This window comes from Orcinus orca, chromosome 6, assembly GCF_937001465.1.
Source record: "Orcinus orca chromosome 6, mOrcOrc1.1, whole genome shotgun sequence".
Classification (NCBI taxonomy): Eukaryota; Metazoa; Chordata; class Mammalia; order Artiodactyla; family Delphinidae; genus Orcinus; species Orcinus orca.
In genome coordinates, this window is record NC_064564.1 from 72,204,066 (window position 1) to 72,219,070 (window position 15,005).

Sequence of the window (15,005 nt, forward strand, 5' to 3'; positions counted from 1 at the left end):
CATTCACCCATTTCACCTACCCCCACCTCCCACTCCTTGCTGAAATTCTTGATGTCTTCATTTCACTGCCTCTAAGGGCTGACTTTAGAGAAGAGAGCTGGATCCCCAGCTGTTTTCATTTACTCAACAGATTTTTATTGAATTCCAATTTCTCCATCAGCCTTTCTTTTAGGCCCTGGGGAAAACAAGGTTGAACCAAAGTTTCTACTCGCAAAGGGAAAAAAAAAAATATATATATATAAAATAAATATAAATATAAGTAAAATAAATATATATGTAATCTCCTGAGTCCTCCTTTGGATTCTATTATTGAGTCTCTTATTTTGGATAGAGTCCTTAGAAGACTACCTAAGAGTCATGCCAGTTTTTGAAGTGACCCAAAATGAATTCAGTGTTCTTCATTTCCTTTGGAACAGAAAAGATTGGTCCGAAATTGGGCTCCATCCACTCTACCCTACCAGCTCCATTCATTTCAATTATCCCACCTCTACTGCCACCCCTTCCTGATAGTCATAAATAGGAGTTCTCCATTTGAAAGTCTCATGCTGAAACGGAGCAGGACCCTATGGTCCTTTCCCCACCATGTCCACTGCCTGCCTTTCATCTGTAGAAAAACTTTAGTCAAAGAATAAATTTAATCAGAGAAGTGAGAAAATGCAGAAGCAAAGGAAAACAGTCAAACAGGACAAAATAATAAAAGTTTAGTCATTAAGGGACTTCCCTGGTGGCGCAGTGGTTAAGAATCCGCCTGCCAATGCAGGGGACACGGGTTCGAGCCCTGGTCTGGGAAGATCCCACATGCCGCGGAGCAACTAAGCCCATGTGCCACAACTACTAAGCCTGCACTCTAGAGCCCGTGAGCCACAAATACTGAGCCCGCATGCCACAACTACTGAAGCCCACGCGCCTAGAGCCCATGTTCTGCAACAGAGAAGCCACCGCAATGAGAAGCCTGCACACCGCCACAAAGAGTAGACACCGCTCGCCGCAACTAGAGAAAGCCCACGCACAGCAACAGAGACCCAAAGTAAATAAATAAATTTATTAAAAAAAAAAAAGTTTAGTCATTAAGCAAACTCAAGGACCTTTATTTTAGTTCCTCCTCAAGGGCTATAAATAATATTCTGAGCCATATCCTGTGAGCTGTTTTGTAGATACTGAAACCCCCACCAGGTGGAAGAAGTGAACTACATGATGACCAGACTGTAGCCATGACATAAGCTGCCACAATTCTGAGAACTGGGCTCAAAGAAATGGAAACAAACTGACCGGGAACTGAACACTAACTTTACTGAAAACATCAAGATGACACTGATCAGACTACAGCATGACCAACTTCAAGAGGACTGGCAGAACTGACTGTGCTGTTTCTGCATGTGGCCCCCTCCCTCCGCCCATAAAAGCTCTTGCCCCCTGATTGTCAGTTGCAGGGAGTCGGCCTTTGGGCAGGACTCCACCCTCCCCCACAGTTGCTGGCCTCTGAAATAAAGCAAACTTTCCTTTCCACCAGCCTTGCCTCTTTATCGGCTTCAGAGGGACAAGCAGCCTGACCCCACTTTTGGTAACAATATTGTAAAAATGAATACTTACAGAACAGTGACTTAGATGATATTTTTGTAAAAGGATTCTCTTTTGCAAAAGGGCTTATTCTTTCCTTAATTAGGAATGTACAAGTGTGTCTAAAGTATGATACAGTTCAAAAGATACAATTTACAAATACATTGTAAGGAAGGTACTGATTGGATAAAATGTTGCACACCTGTACAGGCAAAAGAAACCCTGTTTGGACATTCTTATATCCTGTTTATTTGGAGGCTCTGATTTTCAGTCTTAATAAGATTTTTAAAAAGTATCTTCTTCTTACAGACTCACAGACTTGGAGAGCAAACTTGTGGTTGCCACAGGGGAAGGGCGGGGGGTACGGATGATAGTTTGGCATTGACACGTACACACTGCTATATTTAAAATAGATAGCCAACAGGGACCTACTGTATAGCACACGGAACGCCGCTCAATGTTCTGTGATAACCTAAATGGGAAAATAATTTGAAAAAGAAAAAAATATATATCTTCTTCTTGATTTTAAATTCCTCTGAAAAAACAATTGGCATACTATTTATTTTGGATTTCTCTAGGCTGTTTATTCAATATAATAGGCTTAGTATTCTGAACTGCAGAGGTGCATTTCAAATGCTGCCTCTATAATAAAACTTCCCCTGAACCCGGGGTCTCTTTCATTTGCACTTTTTTAGCATTTTGTTTACATTTTACATTGGGGTGTGTACTCTACCATATTTTAAGATTTTGAAGACTTCGCAGCACTTAAGATAATGCCTTATGGTAGGTGCCCCAGTGATTAGGCTGTTTATCCCTGATATTACCTGGGGGGCTTGGAAATGTTACTTATCCTCCCAAGACCGAGTTTCTTCATGTTAAACAAGGTCAACAATATCTCCCTCAAGGGATTGAGGATTAAATAGAATAACAGATGAAAAAATTGTTTTGTTAAAGCACTGTGCAAATATTTTGAGTGTCTTACATGTTCCTGACAATAAATTTACCAGGTTAATAATAATATTTTAATAATTTTATCAGGTTAATAATGCCATTGCCATGTAGACACTCCTGGATGGAGAACAATTACCACACAGAACACCAACTGTATAGTGAAACAGTAATTCTCAGTAATTACTGAGAACAGTAATTCTCAGAATTAAGTACTGAGGTCCCTAAATTATCAAGGGCTTATATATATGTCAGAGTTGCCAATGGGTGTTAGGAGTGGTTTTACAAAAAAGGATCTTCCAGTCTCCTCACTGGAGGATGAAGACCCCAGCCACCAGCATGCTGGGAACCAAGTGGAGGGCGAAGGGCTGGGGTCTCAGCATCCAATATCTATTAATTTATTTAGCAACCCCATTGTCAGTTCTATAGCCTAGCCCTCACCTAGCACCTGGTGTCTCCTGGTGCAGAGAATATGTTTTACCCTCTTCAGAGAATAAATCTTTGCTTTTTGATTGGAGAGGGTTTTGGAGTGTACAGGAGTCTAGGGGAGTGGATATGGCATTCTGGCTACTTCTTTAAAAAGGCTCTGTGTGCCCCACTTTTCTGGGCCTTTTGAGCATTTTGAAGTGTAAGTCAGCTTGGTATTAGCTTAGTATTCAGTTTTCTTTGGTGTGTTATTTTCCATTCTTACATTGACTTTTCATCTTCCAGGTCTAGAAATGGCTTACACCACTTCTGATCACATCCCTTTGGTTGAAGCACAGTCACATGGTCCCGACCTCTCTCGAAGGAAGGCTAGGATATTTAATCTTCAGTGTGCAAGAAGAGAAATCAGTGTGGTGAACACAAAATATTGTTCTGCTCCAATGCTTTTAATAAATAACCAGGGCTCCCCTGGTGGCGCAGTGGTTGAGAGTCCGCCTGCCGATGCAGGGGACGCGGGTTCGTGCCCCGGTCCGGGAAGATCCCACATGCCGCAGAGCAGCTGGGCCCGTGAGCCATGGCCGCTGAGCCTGCGCGTCCGGAGCCTGTGCTCCGCAACACGAGAGGCCACAACAGTGAGAGGCCCGCGTACCGCAAAAATAAATAAATAAATAAATACATACATACCATTTACTCTTGTTTTAGAGGAATTCAGTGGAGACTAATAATAGTAGATCCACGTATTCAGTGGACCATATTTAACTAGGAATCTGTATTTTTTTTTATACATCAAGGAAAGTTTAGCCACCATTTATTGTTCAGAACATGTAAAAAATGGGGGTAGTCCTTAATATCTGATCCTGGCCATAGAGGTTTAGGATGCAGAGCAAGTGTTCTGGACTCCAATAACTTGAGTTCATGTCCAGACTCCATCAATTTCTAGCTGTGTGACCTTGGCCAAGGCAGCCTGCTTGTGCCTCAGTTTCCTCAAGTGTAAAATGGCTAATACTGATAGTACCTGCCCTACTGTAGTAGTGTGAGAACTAAATTAGTTAATGCTTGTACCATAGTAAGTGCCATATTAGTTGTTATTGTTACATGTTTTACTATTGTTATCACTATTACTTTTGTTATTAATGTAAACTATTCATTTTGGAATCATGCTCTTACCAATCTGCATGGTTATGTAATTCAGAATATTCAATAAGTGATTTAACTAATGGCTGATTCATTGCTCTCAGGCAAGTCAAGGAAGAAAAGGTATAATTCTGCAGCACTGCTGGGCAGTCGGCAGTGATGATGTCTTCACAAGCTGAGAGCTGCTCAGGAGCTTTGGGTTTGCAATTAGCTTAACGTGCACATGGCTTTGTTCCCGTGCCAATCCTGATGCATGAGAGAGCTGCAGAGTGAAAGGTGTTTACCTTTTGTGTAACAAGAGGCCAAGGATGACAACATGTGCCTCCAGAACTGGCTGCATGATGCAGGGAAGGAGTAACAGACCCGGACATCTGCAGACCTGGATCCCAGTTCCCCTTTGTCTGAACATCAGCAGAGGCCTCTCCCTATTCTAGACCTTTACGGTTCTATCCAGCTTTGTACTTCTACAATGAGACAATATTACGGACACGGTCATAATCTTGAAAATCTGCTACAAATGGCCTGCCACAGCTGCAGACCTGGGGGCCGATATTCACAGTTCTTGCAAGCATCTGAGCCTACTGCACATTGTAACTTGTACTGCTGGTGATTATGGCCCTGGAGCAAAGAACATCGTACTCTCATCTTCTGATTAGAGACATAAGTCCAAGCCCCACTCTCTCACTTACTACCTACATCAAAGGAGCTGAAGAAATCACTCTCTCCTATGAGTTGGCACCAGAACTCTGCTTAGGAAGGAGACTGTCTTTGTTTGTAAAAATACCCTGCAAAGCTGCTTAGGGTAGATGAGCCCTTCAGGGCCAGGGCCAAAATGTCAGAGAACAGGGATGAAATGCTCTGTTTGAAGGACTTTGTTTTACTCTTAGAAGGGAGCATGAAGAAGAGAACAGTGGGAGAAGAGGGGAAGAAGACTGTGAGACAGTGTGACATTGGGGAAGTCAAGGGTGAAGGATCCATGGAAAGTCCCTGTGTGAAACAGCCAAAGGACGTCAACATTGGAGCTGCCTGCTGTGCATCATTGAGAACTTCTCTTCCATCCCTACCTACTTTTTTAGAAAAGTCTACTATGTCTGTTAAAAGCTTTGTGTAAGTGAATTTTGCTTTTTGTTTTGAAACTGTGGCAAGGCTGAGTTTTACATTTTGCCTTCTGTGATGAGAAACAGAAATAACACATGTGGAATCAGGAACCTGAAGGCAGGGGTGACCAAGAGAACTTACATCTTCCAGGAATTTGCAGAAATCCTGGGGAGGATGTGGAATTTGCATTTCTGTGGATCACTGAGTTGAAAGGTTGGAGTCCACCTCAACGAACTTTCAAGGGGTAAGGAGGCCCAGTTTATGTCTAGGTTGTTTATATGACTTTGGCCAGTGACTGATGGGCTTGGGACTAAACTTCACTTCTTTCAATCAGTGGACATTTATTGAATGCTTAGTGTATGTCAAGCATTCTTCCTGGTATTGGGATATGAAGGCAAAGAAGACATAATACTTTTCTTCCGGAAACTTCCTAATTGGAAGGTGGGTATTGTAATCAGGATGCTCACTCTTCCCAGTTTAACCTGGACATTCTTGGTTCATTCTGCTTGTTCTGTCATAATTATCTATACCTCCCACTTTCATGCCCCAGAAGGCCCAGTTTGGAGATAAATAAACTGGCAACCATTCCACAGAGTTGTTATAAAGATTAGATGATAAGACTTATGCGAAAATGCTTTGTGAATTGTAAAACGTTACACAAATAAAAAGATTAAGAGATTTAAGTTCTTTTATTGCATTCTCCTATTAGAGACAAACAGAAATGTCCAAAATTGCTATCTACCATGGTCTCTATTATTGCTCTGAGATCTACTTGGATATGCAAGAAAATAAACTTGCCAGAAAATTAACTTCATTTTAAGGCAGCTTAGCATGTGCTCAACCATTTTCAAGATTAAATTTCTTTTGTGGTCTGTTCTGGTTATTTACATGTATGCTCAAGGGTGTTGTTTTTTCAAATTTATGTGTCCTTTCAAAATTAACATTTTATGATTCTGTTGGATTTTGGACATGGGGGACATCCTAATCCCCTAGGAATTTTTAAAGCCTGTTTTAGAAGGGGAAGAGTATCAACGCACTAAGTGTTCAGTATTTACCATGAAGAAGGCAGAGTGCCTGCCCTCAAAGAGCTTCCACTGTAACCATCTCATGCATCCCTTTTAAACCAACCCACATGAGAAAGGTACAATTTCCCTTTTCACAGTTAAGGGAACTGAGGCATACAGAGGTTAAATAATGTGGTCAATTCTACAGCCAGCAAAGAACTAGGAGATATATATATATATATATATATATATATATATATATAAACTTATCCCAAAGCCTGTTGATCATTTATTCATGCATCCAACAAATATAACATACTGAATACTGATGGTGTGCCAGGCACTGTGTATATGTGTATATCGTCATGAGTAAAACAGATGTGGTCCCTGTCCTCATTTCTAGTTTGGCATCATCATCATCATGATCTGTCCAACCATCATTTATTAAACAGAACTTTCCAGGTACTGTTAAGTGCTTCACTTGCATTATTAATTACAATTGTTACAATGACTATAAGTGAGGTATGATAATTATCTCAATTTTACAGATTGGGAAACCAAGCCTCAATGAAGTAAAGCAATTTGTTCAATCAGGGAGTAGCGATGCTTTGAGTATGGCTGTAATTCTTACCATTATAAGGCCCTTTACTGGTGGTCTCACTGTGGTAAGTACTATTCTGAGGGGTTGGGGTGGTAGTGGAGGATGGGGTGGATGGTGTCTAGTGGGGAAAGCCTGGGACGATTTGGTCTTCCCAGAATCATTTTTTCCTAAGGGATAGACTTTGGTCTTGGGGAAAAAGTGTTAAGATTGTAATCTCCTTTAAAATTTTTGGCAGAAATAATCAAGTACAGACAATTAAAACTGAAAAGGTTATAATGATTATAGTAATAAATAACAATATATAGTAAATAATATTCATAAATTTCATATTTAGGTCTACCTGAAGTGAACTGCCTGAGAATGCCTTGGGAGAATGTCTGAACCCTGATTAGTATTCATTTGACCTAGTTTCCATTTTTGTCTACTGAGTGAAGAATTTATTCCACTAAGGTGCATGAGGTGCTTGCATGTGAGGTAAATCTGACACTCTTTGACCCTCAGTACTTCTTTTAATACAACTGCAGAGACGTGTATATTTTTTAGTTGCTTTTGGTCTTCTCAGCACTCTTTCCTCCTCTACTTTCTGGCTACAGAACCTCTTTTTTGTGTTGTTGGGAATCTATAACTCTGAGACTCAGATGAAGCTGATCCCATCTTGTATTTCATGCTTACAGGGATTCTCCCATCTTATTTGCCACGGTGATGAATTCAGGGATGGGCACTGAACCAAGGCAAGCAAATCCAAATGCTCCCTGGGACTTCTCATTGTAAGTACGAGGAAAGATGGCTCTTTTGAATTGGGGTTTGCTCAGTGGATGGGATGTGAGCTTGGCACTACTGATCGCTGTTTTGCATAACAAGTGTACAGACTAACGTCTAAGAAATGGAGTATAGACCCTGATGACACCATTTGAGTCCTGCATGCTACTCTGCCTGAACTCACTTCACCCTCAGACTTCCTGGCTGTGTGAACTATTTTATTTCTTTTTGTTTGAACTAGGTTGAACTGTGTTTCTATCACATGTAACTAAAAAAATTCCTGGTTAAGTCAATATTTCACCAGAGGTCTAATCTTTAAAAATAAAACAAGTGTCAGACTATACTTCTTCTTCCATTACGTTAGGTTAAATTGTGTGCATTCTAGTTTCATCATTAAGATATTGTGCGTGCAGCTAAGATCATCTGGCAGCTGAGGGCCGTGGTAAGTGTTCTGAGAGTTTTAAGGAAGTCGATGTCCTGATCTGTTATCACTCGGATACCCGTGGAGTCAAAGGGACAAATGCCTGAAATCTCTGTGGCAGTGTAGAGCCAAGAAATCCTGGATGCCCCAAAGACTCATACATGTTTGTAAACAAAACAATAGAAGTTAGGAGACCTGAGTTTAAGGCTTGGCTCTGCCACTGATTTGCCTGATGATCTTGAATGTCTTTTAGACTCTTTGGCCTCAATTTCCAAGTTTGTAAAATGCAAGGGAGTAGCAAGGTGAAAGAGGGTATTGTGGCTTCAGGGTGGCTTTGGGATGAAGTAATAATAAGAGGCCAGTAGCAGACATAGGTCTGGGGGGCCCATGCTAAGGTTCTAATGCTCATGGCCAATCTGCTCCGTGATATCTAAGTTAAAGATTTGGCTAAAGAGGTAAAATGAACCATCAGGAAACAAGTGCATTTGGGGGAGCCTGATTTACAGTCAAAGGACACAAGGAAGATTAAAAGTGGTCTCATACAGAGAAGGGCTTAATAATACTTTTGTTAAGAATCTACACTGTAAAAAATACTGGGTGAATTTCATCTCTACCTGAAATATTTCACTGTTCTCCCACAGTTTACCCCCTTACGCCCTTTTAAACCTAAAATAAATATGCCACACATTTTGACTTTGGAGATATCTTTGGGACAAAATTTCATCTATTTCCATTGCATAATATTTAATAACTTTGCATTGCATATAAATGATGAAAGTGTCAACATGAATGTCTTTTTTGGCCTTAATAAAGCTATCTAAACAGTTCTGGGTTAAAAAAAAACAATATTAAAAAGAAAGCAATCATGCATGTGTTGTATTAAGCTGCCTACACACAGAAAAAAGGGTGGGAAAGATGGAACACATAATTAGAAATAATTTTTTAATTTTCAAAGCAGAGTCACAGTAAATTCCCATAAAACCTATTCATTAATCATCCAATTTTAAGCAAAGACAGCTTCTCAGTAAACATTCTAGGGTGTTAGTTACTTACGAAATGTATCTGGTGCAGAGAATTATTGGACAGAAACTACTTTAGAATATATGTCAAAATTTTTGTTTTATCAAGAATTAATTAAGCCATTTAAAAATGAGTTATTTAGCAAGACTAATTGTGTATTTATATCAGTACTAGTTTGTGACAATAATTCTGCATTTTCTAGTTAATAGAGTTGGAGGGGCATGCATTCAGAAGTAGTTTAAAAACATTAGATTTTACCCACTTTTATTTCAAATTTAGAGTTTTTTTTTAAAGATACAGTTTTAAAGGAAAATGACTCTGAAAACAGTGATTTTCATTGTTTTGTATGATCTAATCAATAGCATTCTTACAAGAAATTTTTTCTAAAGTTAGAACATATTGACTATTTCTTTTGGCATTTGAATTTTTATTTTAAACTTTCTTCTTTATAGTCTGAACAAATTAACAAATACATACCTTAAAAAGAGTTCTTTCTCTGCTTAAGAATAGGTAAGTAATTAATTAGTTTATTAATTACTGATAGCATCAATTATGTCTGAAGTGAACTGTATAAAATAAAATGGTAATTATCTCTGAAATGATTGTGTAAGTCCACAGGACATTTGATTTCCTACAAATTGTTTTCTGTTAGTTCTGTATTCATTACATGTCTTACTTAGATTCCCCAGTGGTTTTTTTTTTTTTTTTTTGCAGTACGCGGGCCTCTCACCACTGTGGCCTCTCCCGTTGCGGAGCACAGGCTCCGGACACGCAGGCTCAGCGGCCATGGCTCACGGGTCCAGCCACTCCACGGCATGCGGGATCTTCCCGGACTGGGGCACGAACCCGTGTCCCCTGTATCGGCAGGCAGACTCTCAACCACTGTGCCACCAGGGAAGCCCTACATTAGCCTTTTAATTCATATATTTTTATGATTGAATGGACACGGATGAACTGTAGTACACTTAAATTTTATGAAATTGAGTCACACTGTAACAGGTCCATTATAGGGGAATTTAATAGCATTAAAAATGTCTTATAACAGAAGCCCTTATGTTATCAATAATTGGATGTGTCATGGTATTATTTGGAATTATATCCACTCTTAGGAGACATAAGGTTACTGTGTTAATCCATTTAAATTATTTTTGCACTCTCTGGACGTAGAAACTCTTTACCTTTAAGCAAAGCTGTCAGGATGGCTAAATCAATGTCCTGGTGTCCTTCTGATCCCATCCGAAATACTGTAATCTGAAATTTGAGACAAGGTGACCATTAGCAATGCATTTTTTATCTCAAGAGAAATTAAATCAATGAGACCATATTTGAACACAGACTATCTTAATATCTATAAGGTAGATTCTTAACCACAGGAAAAGCATGCATACCAAGAATTCAATTAGAGGGGTCTGCAACTCATTAAGAGGGAATTGCCTCAGTAGCCTCCAAACGGAAACCAACTTAGATAATTCATTGATTATGGTTACAATCTCTGAAACCAGAGACCAAAGAAAATGTCCCCTTCTACCATTTCAGTTTTAGAATTAAAACTTTCCAGATTTGCAAAAATGTGTAAGCTATAATTTAAACTATGAGTTGAGAAATTAAGTGTTTAAAAATAGCTAGTTAGTATGCCCTTCAGTAAGTGGCCCCACTATGTATGCATATGTGTGTGCCCCTGTGTGTTTTTGTGTATATGCACGTGTGCAATATAGCCATCACTACACTCTCTCCTCAGCAATAGTTATTCAAGGGTTTCAATATTGTGATGCCTCTAGATCCTTCAATCCTCTCAATAACCTTAAACCTTCTTGAGAATGACTTAGTATCCAGGTTGTAAGAATGAAAAAGCACACAATAAAATAACATTTTTTCCTCTTAATTCTGGTAAGAAAAGTATTCTCTGGGGATGAATGATGGGGAGGAAAGTACAGATGTAGCAGTGAAGGGTTAATACAAGTTGGATTAATATGAAGTCCCCACATCATGCTTAACAATAATGAAGATTTTTTTTCCAAGTCAGATGGAAGCTACTTAAGGAAGCCAAAAGGTTATTTGAATATATACATTGGTTGAATTACTACTGTGCTCAACTGCTTTAGACTTCGTTTCTTTATCTGTAAACTGGGAAAATAATAGGGCTTCCCTGTTTCTAACCACATAGGAAGTAAACTTTGTAGGATTTGCTAATGTATAATTCTAAGTTTTGCCACCATGATGAAGAGAACAGGTACCTAGAATCACGGTTAAACTGTCAGTTGCCTTAGAAATCCTCTAGTCCACTATCCAGAGACAGAGTATCAGCATCAAGTTAGAAGAACAGGTGTGACTGGAACCAAGAACAGAGATGAGAGGTAGTTCTTCTCTGTTCTGAACTCAGAAGTGCCTTATTGGGAAGAAAACTTCAGGTCTACTGGAGAAAGAACCAAGGAGCAGAAGTGGAATTTTGGCTAAATCTTCAACTCTTTAAGCCAGGGCTGGCTAGGGTTTGAAAGGTATTAACCGTGTGCTGAGCTGGTAGCAAGCTGTGGACTACCAGGATAACATCTCTCATTGTTTTAGAAGAATTCAGAAATTAGGCATCAAACGGAATTCCTTAAACATCTGACCGACTTGTTCTGCAGATGCCTAAATTTCACTGCCCAATTAGAGATCCCATTTCAGATGCAAATTCTTCCAAGGTAGCAAATAGATAAATTTACCCTGAAATATAAGAGTATCAGGTTTTCTTAGGAACAGCTTTGAGGAGGGGAAAGGAAGGTTTACAGTGTGGAGCTGCTAAAGGATTTCAGGGTGGGCGTGGTGGAGATGCAGATATGTGTGCTGTTGTTTGTCCAGGAGCCTGAAATAGCATTGTACTCTGGGGCTTCACAGATTTTCTGGAAAACTGGTGTGGAGGGGATGGCTGTCCACCTGTCTGTGGCACCCCATCCCCATGGTGTGCTTAGACTGAAGTACCTAAGGATCCTAGAAAGAGGGAGAGGAAGCACCAAAGGGAGGCTGGAGGATCCAAAGATGAAATTTATTTCATAATTTTCCCTTGAGTTGACCTGAGATATTATGTCTCCATTACTCTAAACTTTTTTTTTTGCGGTACGCGGGCCTCTCACTGTTCTGGCCTCTCCCGTTGCAGAGCACAGGCTCCGGACGTGCAGGCTCAGCGGCCATGGCTCACGGGCCCAGCCACTCCGCGGCACGTGGGATCTTCCCGGATTGGGGCACGAACCCATGTCCCCTGCATCGGCAGGCGGACTCTCAACCACTGCACCACCAGGGAAGCCCTACTCTAAACTTTTTAATTTGAAATTAAAAATTTAAAAATATCAATTACTCAATTTATATGTCTTTCTCAGAAAAAAAAGAGAAGTCAAACAAGAAAACCAGAGTCGTCTTCTCCTATCACCCCTGGTGTTGGCAAAGATTCAGAAAACCAGGTGTTCTTATTCTTGGTGGGGATGTGAATCGAAATAGTAGTTTTGGAGTATGATAGATTGATATAAAATTCCTTGGTTTTTATGTATTATTCTTTAACAGCAATTAGCAAAATATTATTTGCTAATATTTTATTTAGCATCTTTTCAACTATGTAAGTGAGGTTGGTACATGTCACCATTCTTGCCTAGTTTTGGTATTAGAGTTGCACTAACTTTTCAGTATGAATTGGTAATCTTTTAAAATTTACTTATGCCCTAGAACGGTTAGCGTAACAAAGGAATTCTCCTTCCGGAAGGTTTAGTAGGATGAAGCATTTTTAAGGATAGATCACTGATCATCTTTATAAATTTTTCAACAGTTACTAATCAGTTTAGATTTTCTGCTTCTCCTGGACTCAATTTCATATATTCTCCTATGTAATCAAACATTTCATCTAGATTTTCAAATTTATTGGTATACAGTTGTACACAGAATTCTCTTATTACTTAAAAAATCTCTTTTATGTATAGCATTATATGGCAGCTTTTTTGATTCCTCTTTTTCACTTCATCAAAATCATTGTCATATCAAAGAATCAGGTTTTCATTTATCTTTTTATGATCATAACATACTTTATCTACTGTTCTTTTTTGATTTGTATTTTATTTTTTATACAGCACTTTATTAGTTATCTATTTTATACATATTAGTGTATACATGTCAATCCCAATCTCCCAGTTCATTCCCCCCCTTCCCCCCCACTTTCCCCCCTTGGTGTCCGTACGTTTGCTCTCTACATCTGTGTCTCTATTTCTGCCTTGCAAATCGGTTCATCTGTTCCATTTTTCTAGATTCCACATATATGCGTTAATGTACAATATCTGCTTTTCTCTTTCTGACTTAACTTCACTCTGTATGACAGTCTCCAGGTCCATCCATGTTTCTACAAATGACCCAATTTCATTCCTTTTTATAGATGAGTAACATTCCATTGTATATATGTACCACAACTTGTTTATTCATTCATCTGTCGAGGGGCATTTAGGTTGCTTCTATGACCTGGCTATTTTAAATAGTGCTGCAATGAACACTGGGGTGCATGTGTCTTTTTCAATTATAGTTTTCTCTGGGTATATGCCCAGTAGTGGAATTGCTGGGTCATATGGTAATTCTATTTTTAGTTTTTTTAAGGAACCTCCATACTGTTCTCCATAGTTGCTGAATCAATTTACATTCCCACCAACAGTGCAAGAGGGTTCCCTTTCCTCCACTCTCTCCAGCATCTGTTTTTTGTAGATTTTCTGATGATGCCCATTCTAACCAGTGTGAGGTGATACCTCATTGTAGTTTTGATTTGCATTTCTCTAATAATTAGTGATGTTGAGCAGCTTTTCAAGTGCCTCTTGGCCATCTGTATGTCTTCTTTGGAGAAATGTCTATTTAGGTCTTCTGCCCATTTTTTGATTGGGTTGTTTTTTTAATATTGAGCTGTATGAGCTGTTTATATATTTTGGAGATTAATTCTTTGTCCATTGCAAATATTTTCTCCCATTCTGAGTGTTGTCTTTTTGTCTTGTTTTCTTCTTCTTTCTTTAAAAATTTATTTTATTATCTTTGGCTGCCTTGGGTCTTCATTGCTTGAGCGGGCTTTCTCTAGTTGCAGCAAGGGGGAGTTCCCTGCGCTGCAGTGCGCGGGCTTCTCATTGTGGTGGCTTCTCTTGTTGCAAAGCATGGGCTCTAAGCACTTGGGCTCAGTAGTTGTGGCACACAGGCTTCAGTAGTTGTGGCTCGCAGGCTCTAGAACACAGGCTCGGTAGTTGTGGCACACGGGATTAGTTGCTCCATGGCATTTGGGATTCTCTTGGACCAGGGCTCGAACCCATGTCCCCTGCATTGGCAGGCAGATTCTTAACCACTACGCCACCAGGGAAGCCCCTCGTCTTGTCTATAGTTTCCTTTGGTGTGCAAAAGCTTTTAAGTTTCATTAAGTCCCATTTGTTTATTTTTGTTTTTATTTCCTCTACTCTAGGAGGTGGGTCAAAAGGGTTTTCATTTTATTGACCAATATTATTATTTAAATTTGAAGTTACTATTCCCTGCTCATTCATTTCTTCTACTTTTGCTTCCTTAACTGCTCTTTTCCTAGAAGTTGACTTCTTGGTCAATTTATTTTCATTCTTTCTTATTTCTAACAAATACATTTAAGATTATGTATCTCACATGTTTTCATATGCATTATGTAGTTTTCATTCACTTTTAAATATATGTAATTTATTTTCTTTTACTTAAAATTGTTTTTAATATTAGAGTCTATATGTACATATATATGTAACATTTTGTAAATGTATTATTTTGTTTGAATAAAGTGTTTATTCTCTATTTGTTGGGTACAGAGTTCAATATTATATATAGATTACATACTAATTTTTGATTCAAATACTCTACATATTTACTTGTTTCTTACTTCTGAGAGGCATGTTAAAATCTCCTATTTTGATTATACATGTCACAATTATTCCTTGAAAGCAAACACTCTTTGCTTTGTATGTTTTGAAGCTTCTTATAAATGTATAAAAGGTTTGTGACAATCTGTTCTTGGTAGACTGAACTTTTAATCAGCATA

The 15,005-nt window shown here is 39.0% G+C and overlaps 1 protein-coding gene across 10 annotated transcripts in view; it reads right to left on the reverse strand.

Moving 5' to 3' along the window:
• TRPM3 (transient receptor potential cation channel subfamily M member 3) overlaps window positions 1–15,005 on the reverse strand; it is a 536,370-nt gene that overhangs the window by 116,327 nt on the left and 405,038 nt on the right. For all 10 annotated transcript variants that reach the window (XM_049710919.1, XM_012535433.3, XM_004276399.3 and 7 more), the window contains one exon: window positions 10,147–10,219. In XM_049710919.1, the coding sequence (XP_049566876.1) occupies window positions 10,147–10,219 (73 nt within the window). The remainder of the gene's footprint in view (window positions 1–10,146; window positions 10,220–15,005) is intronic.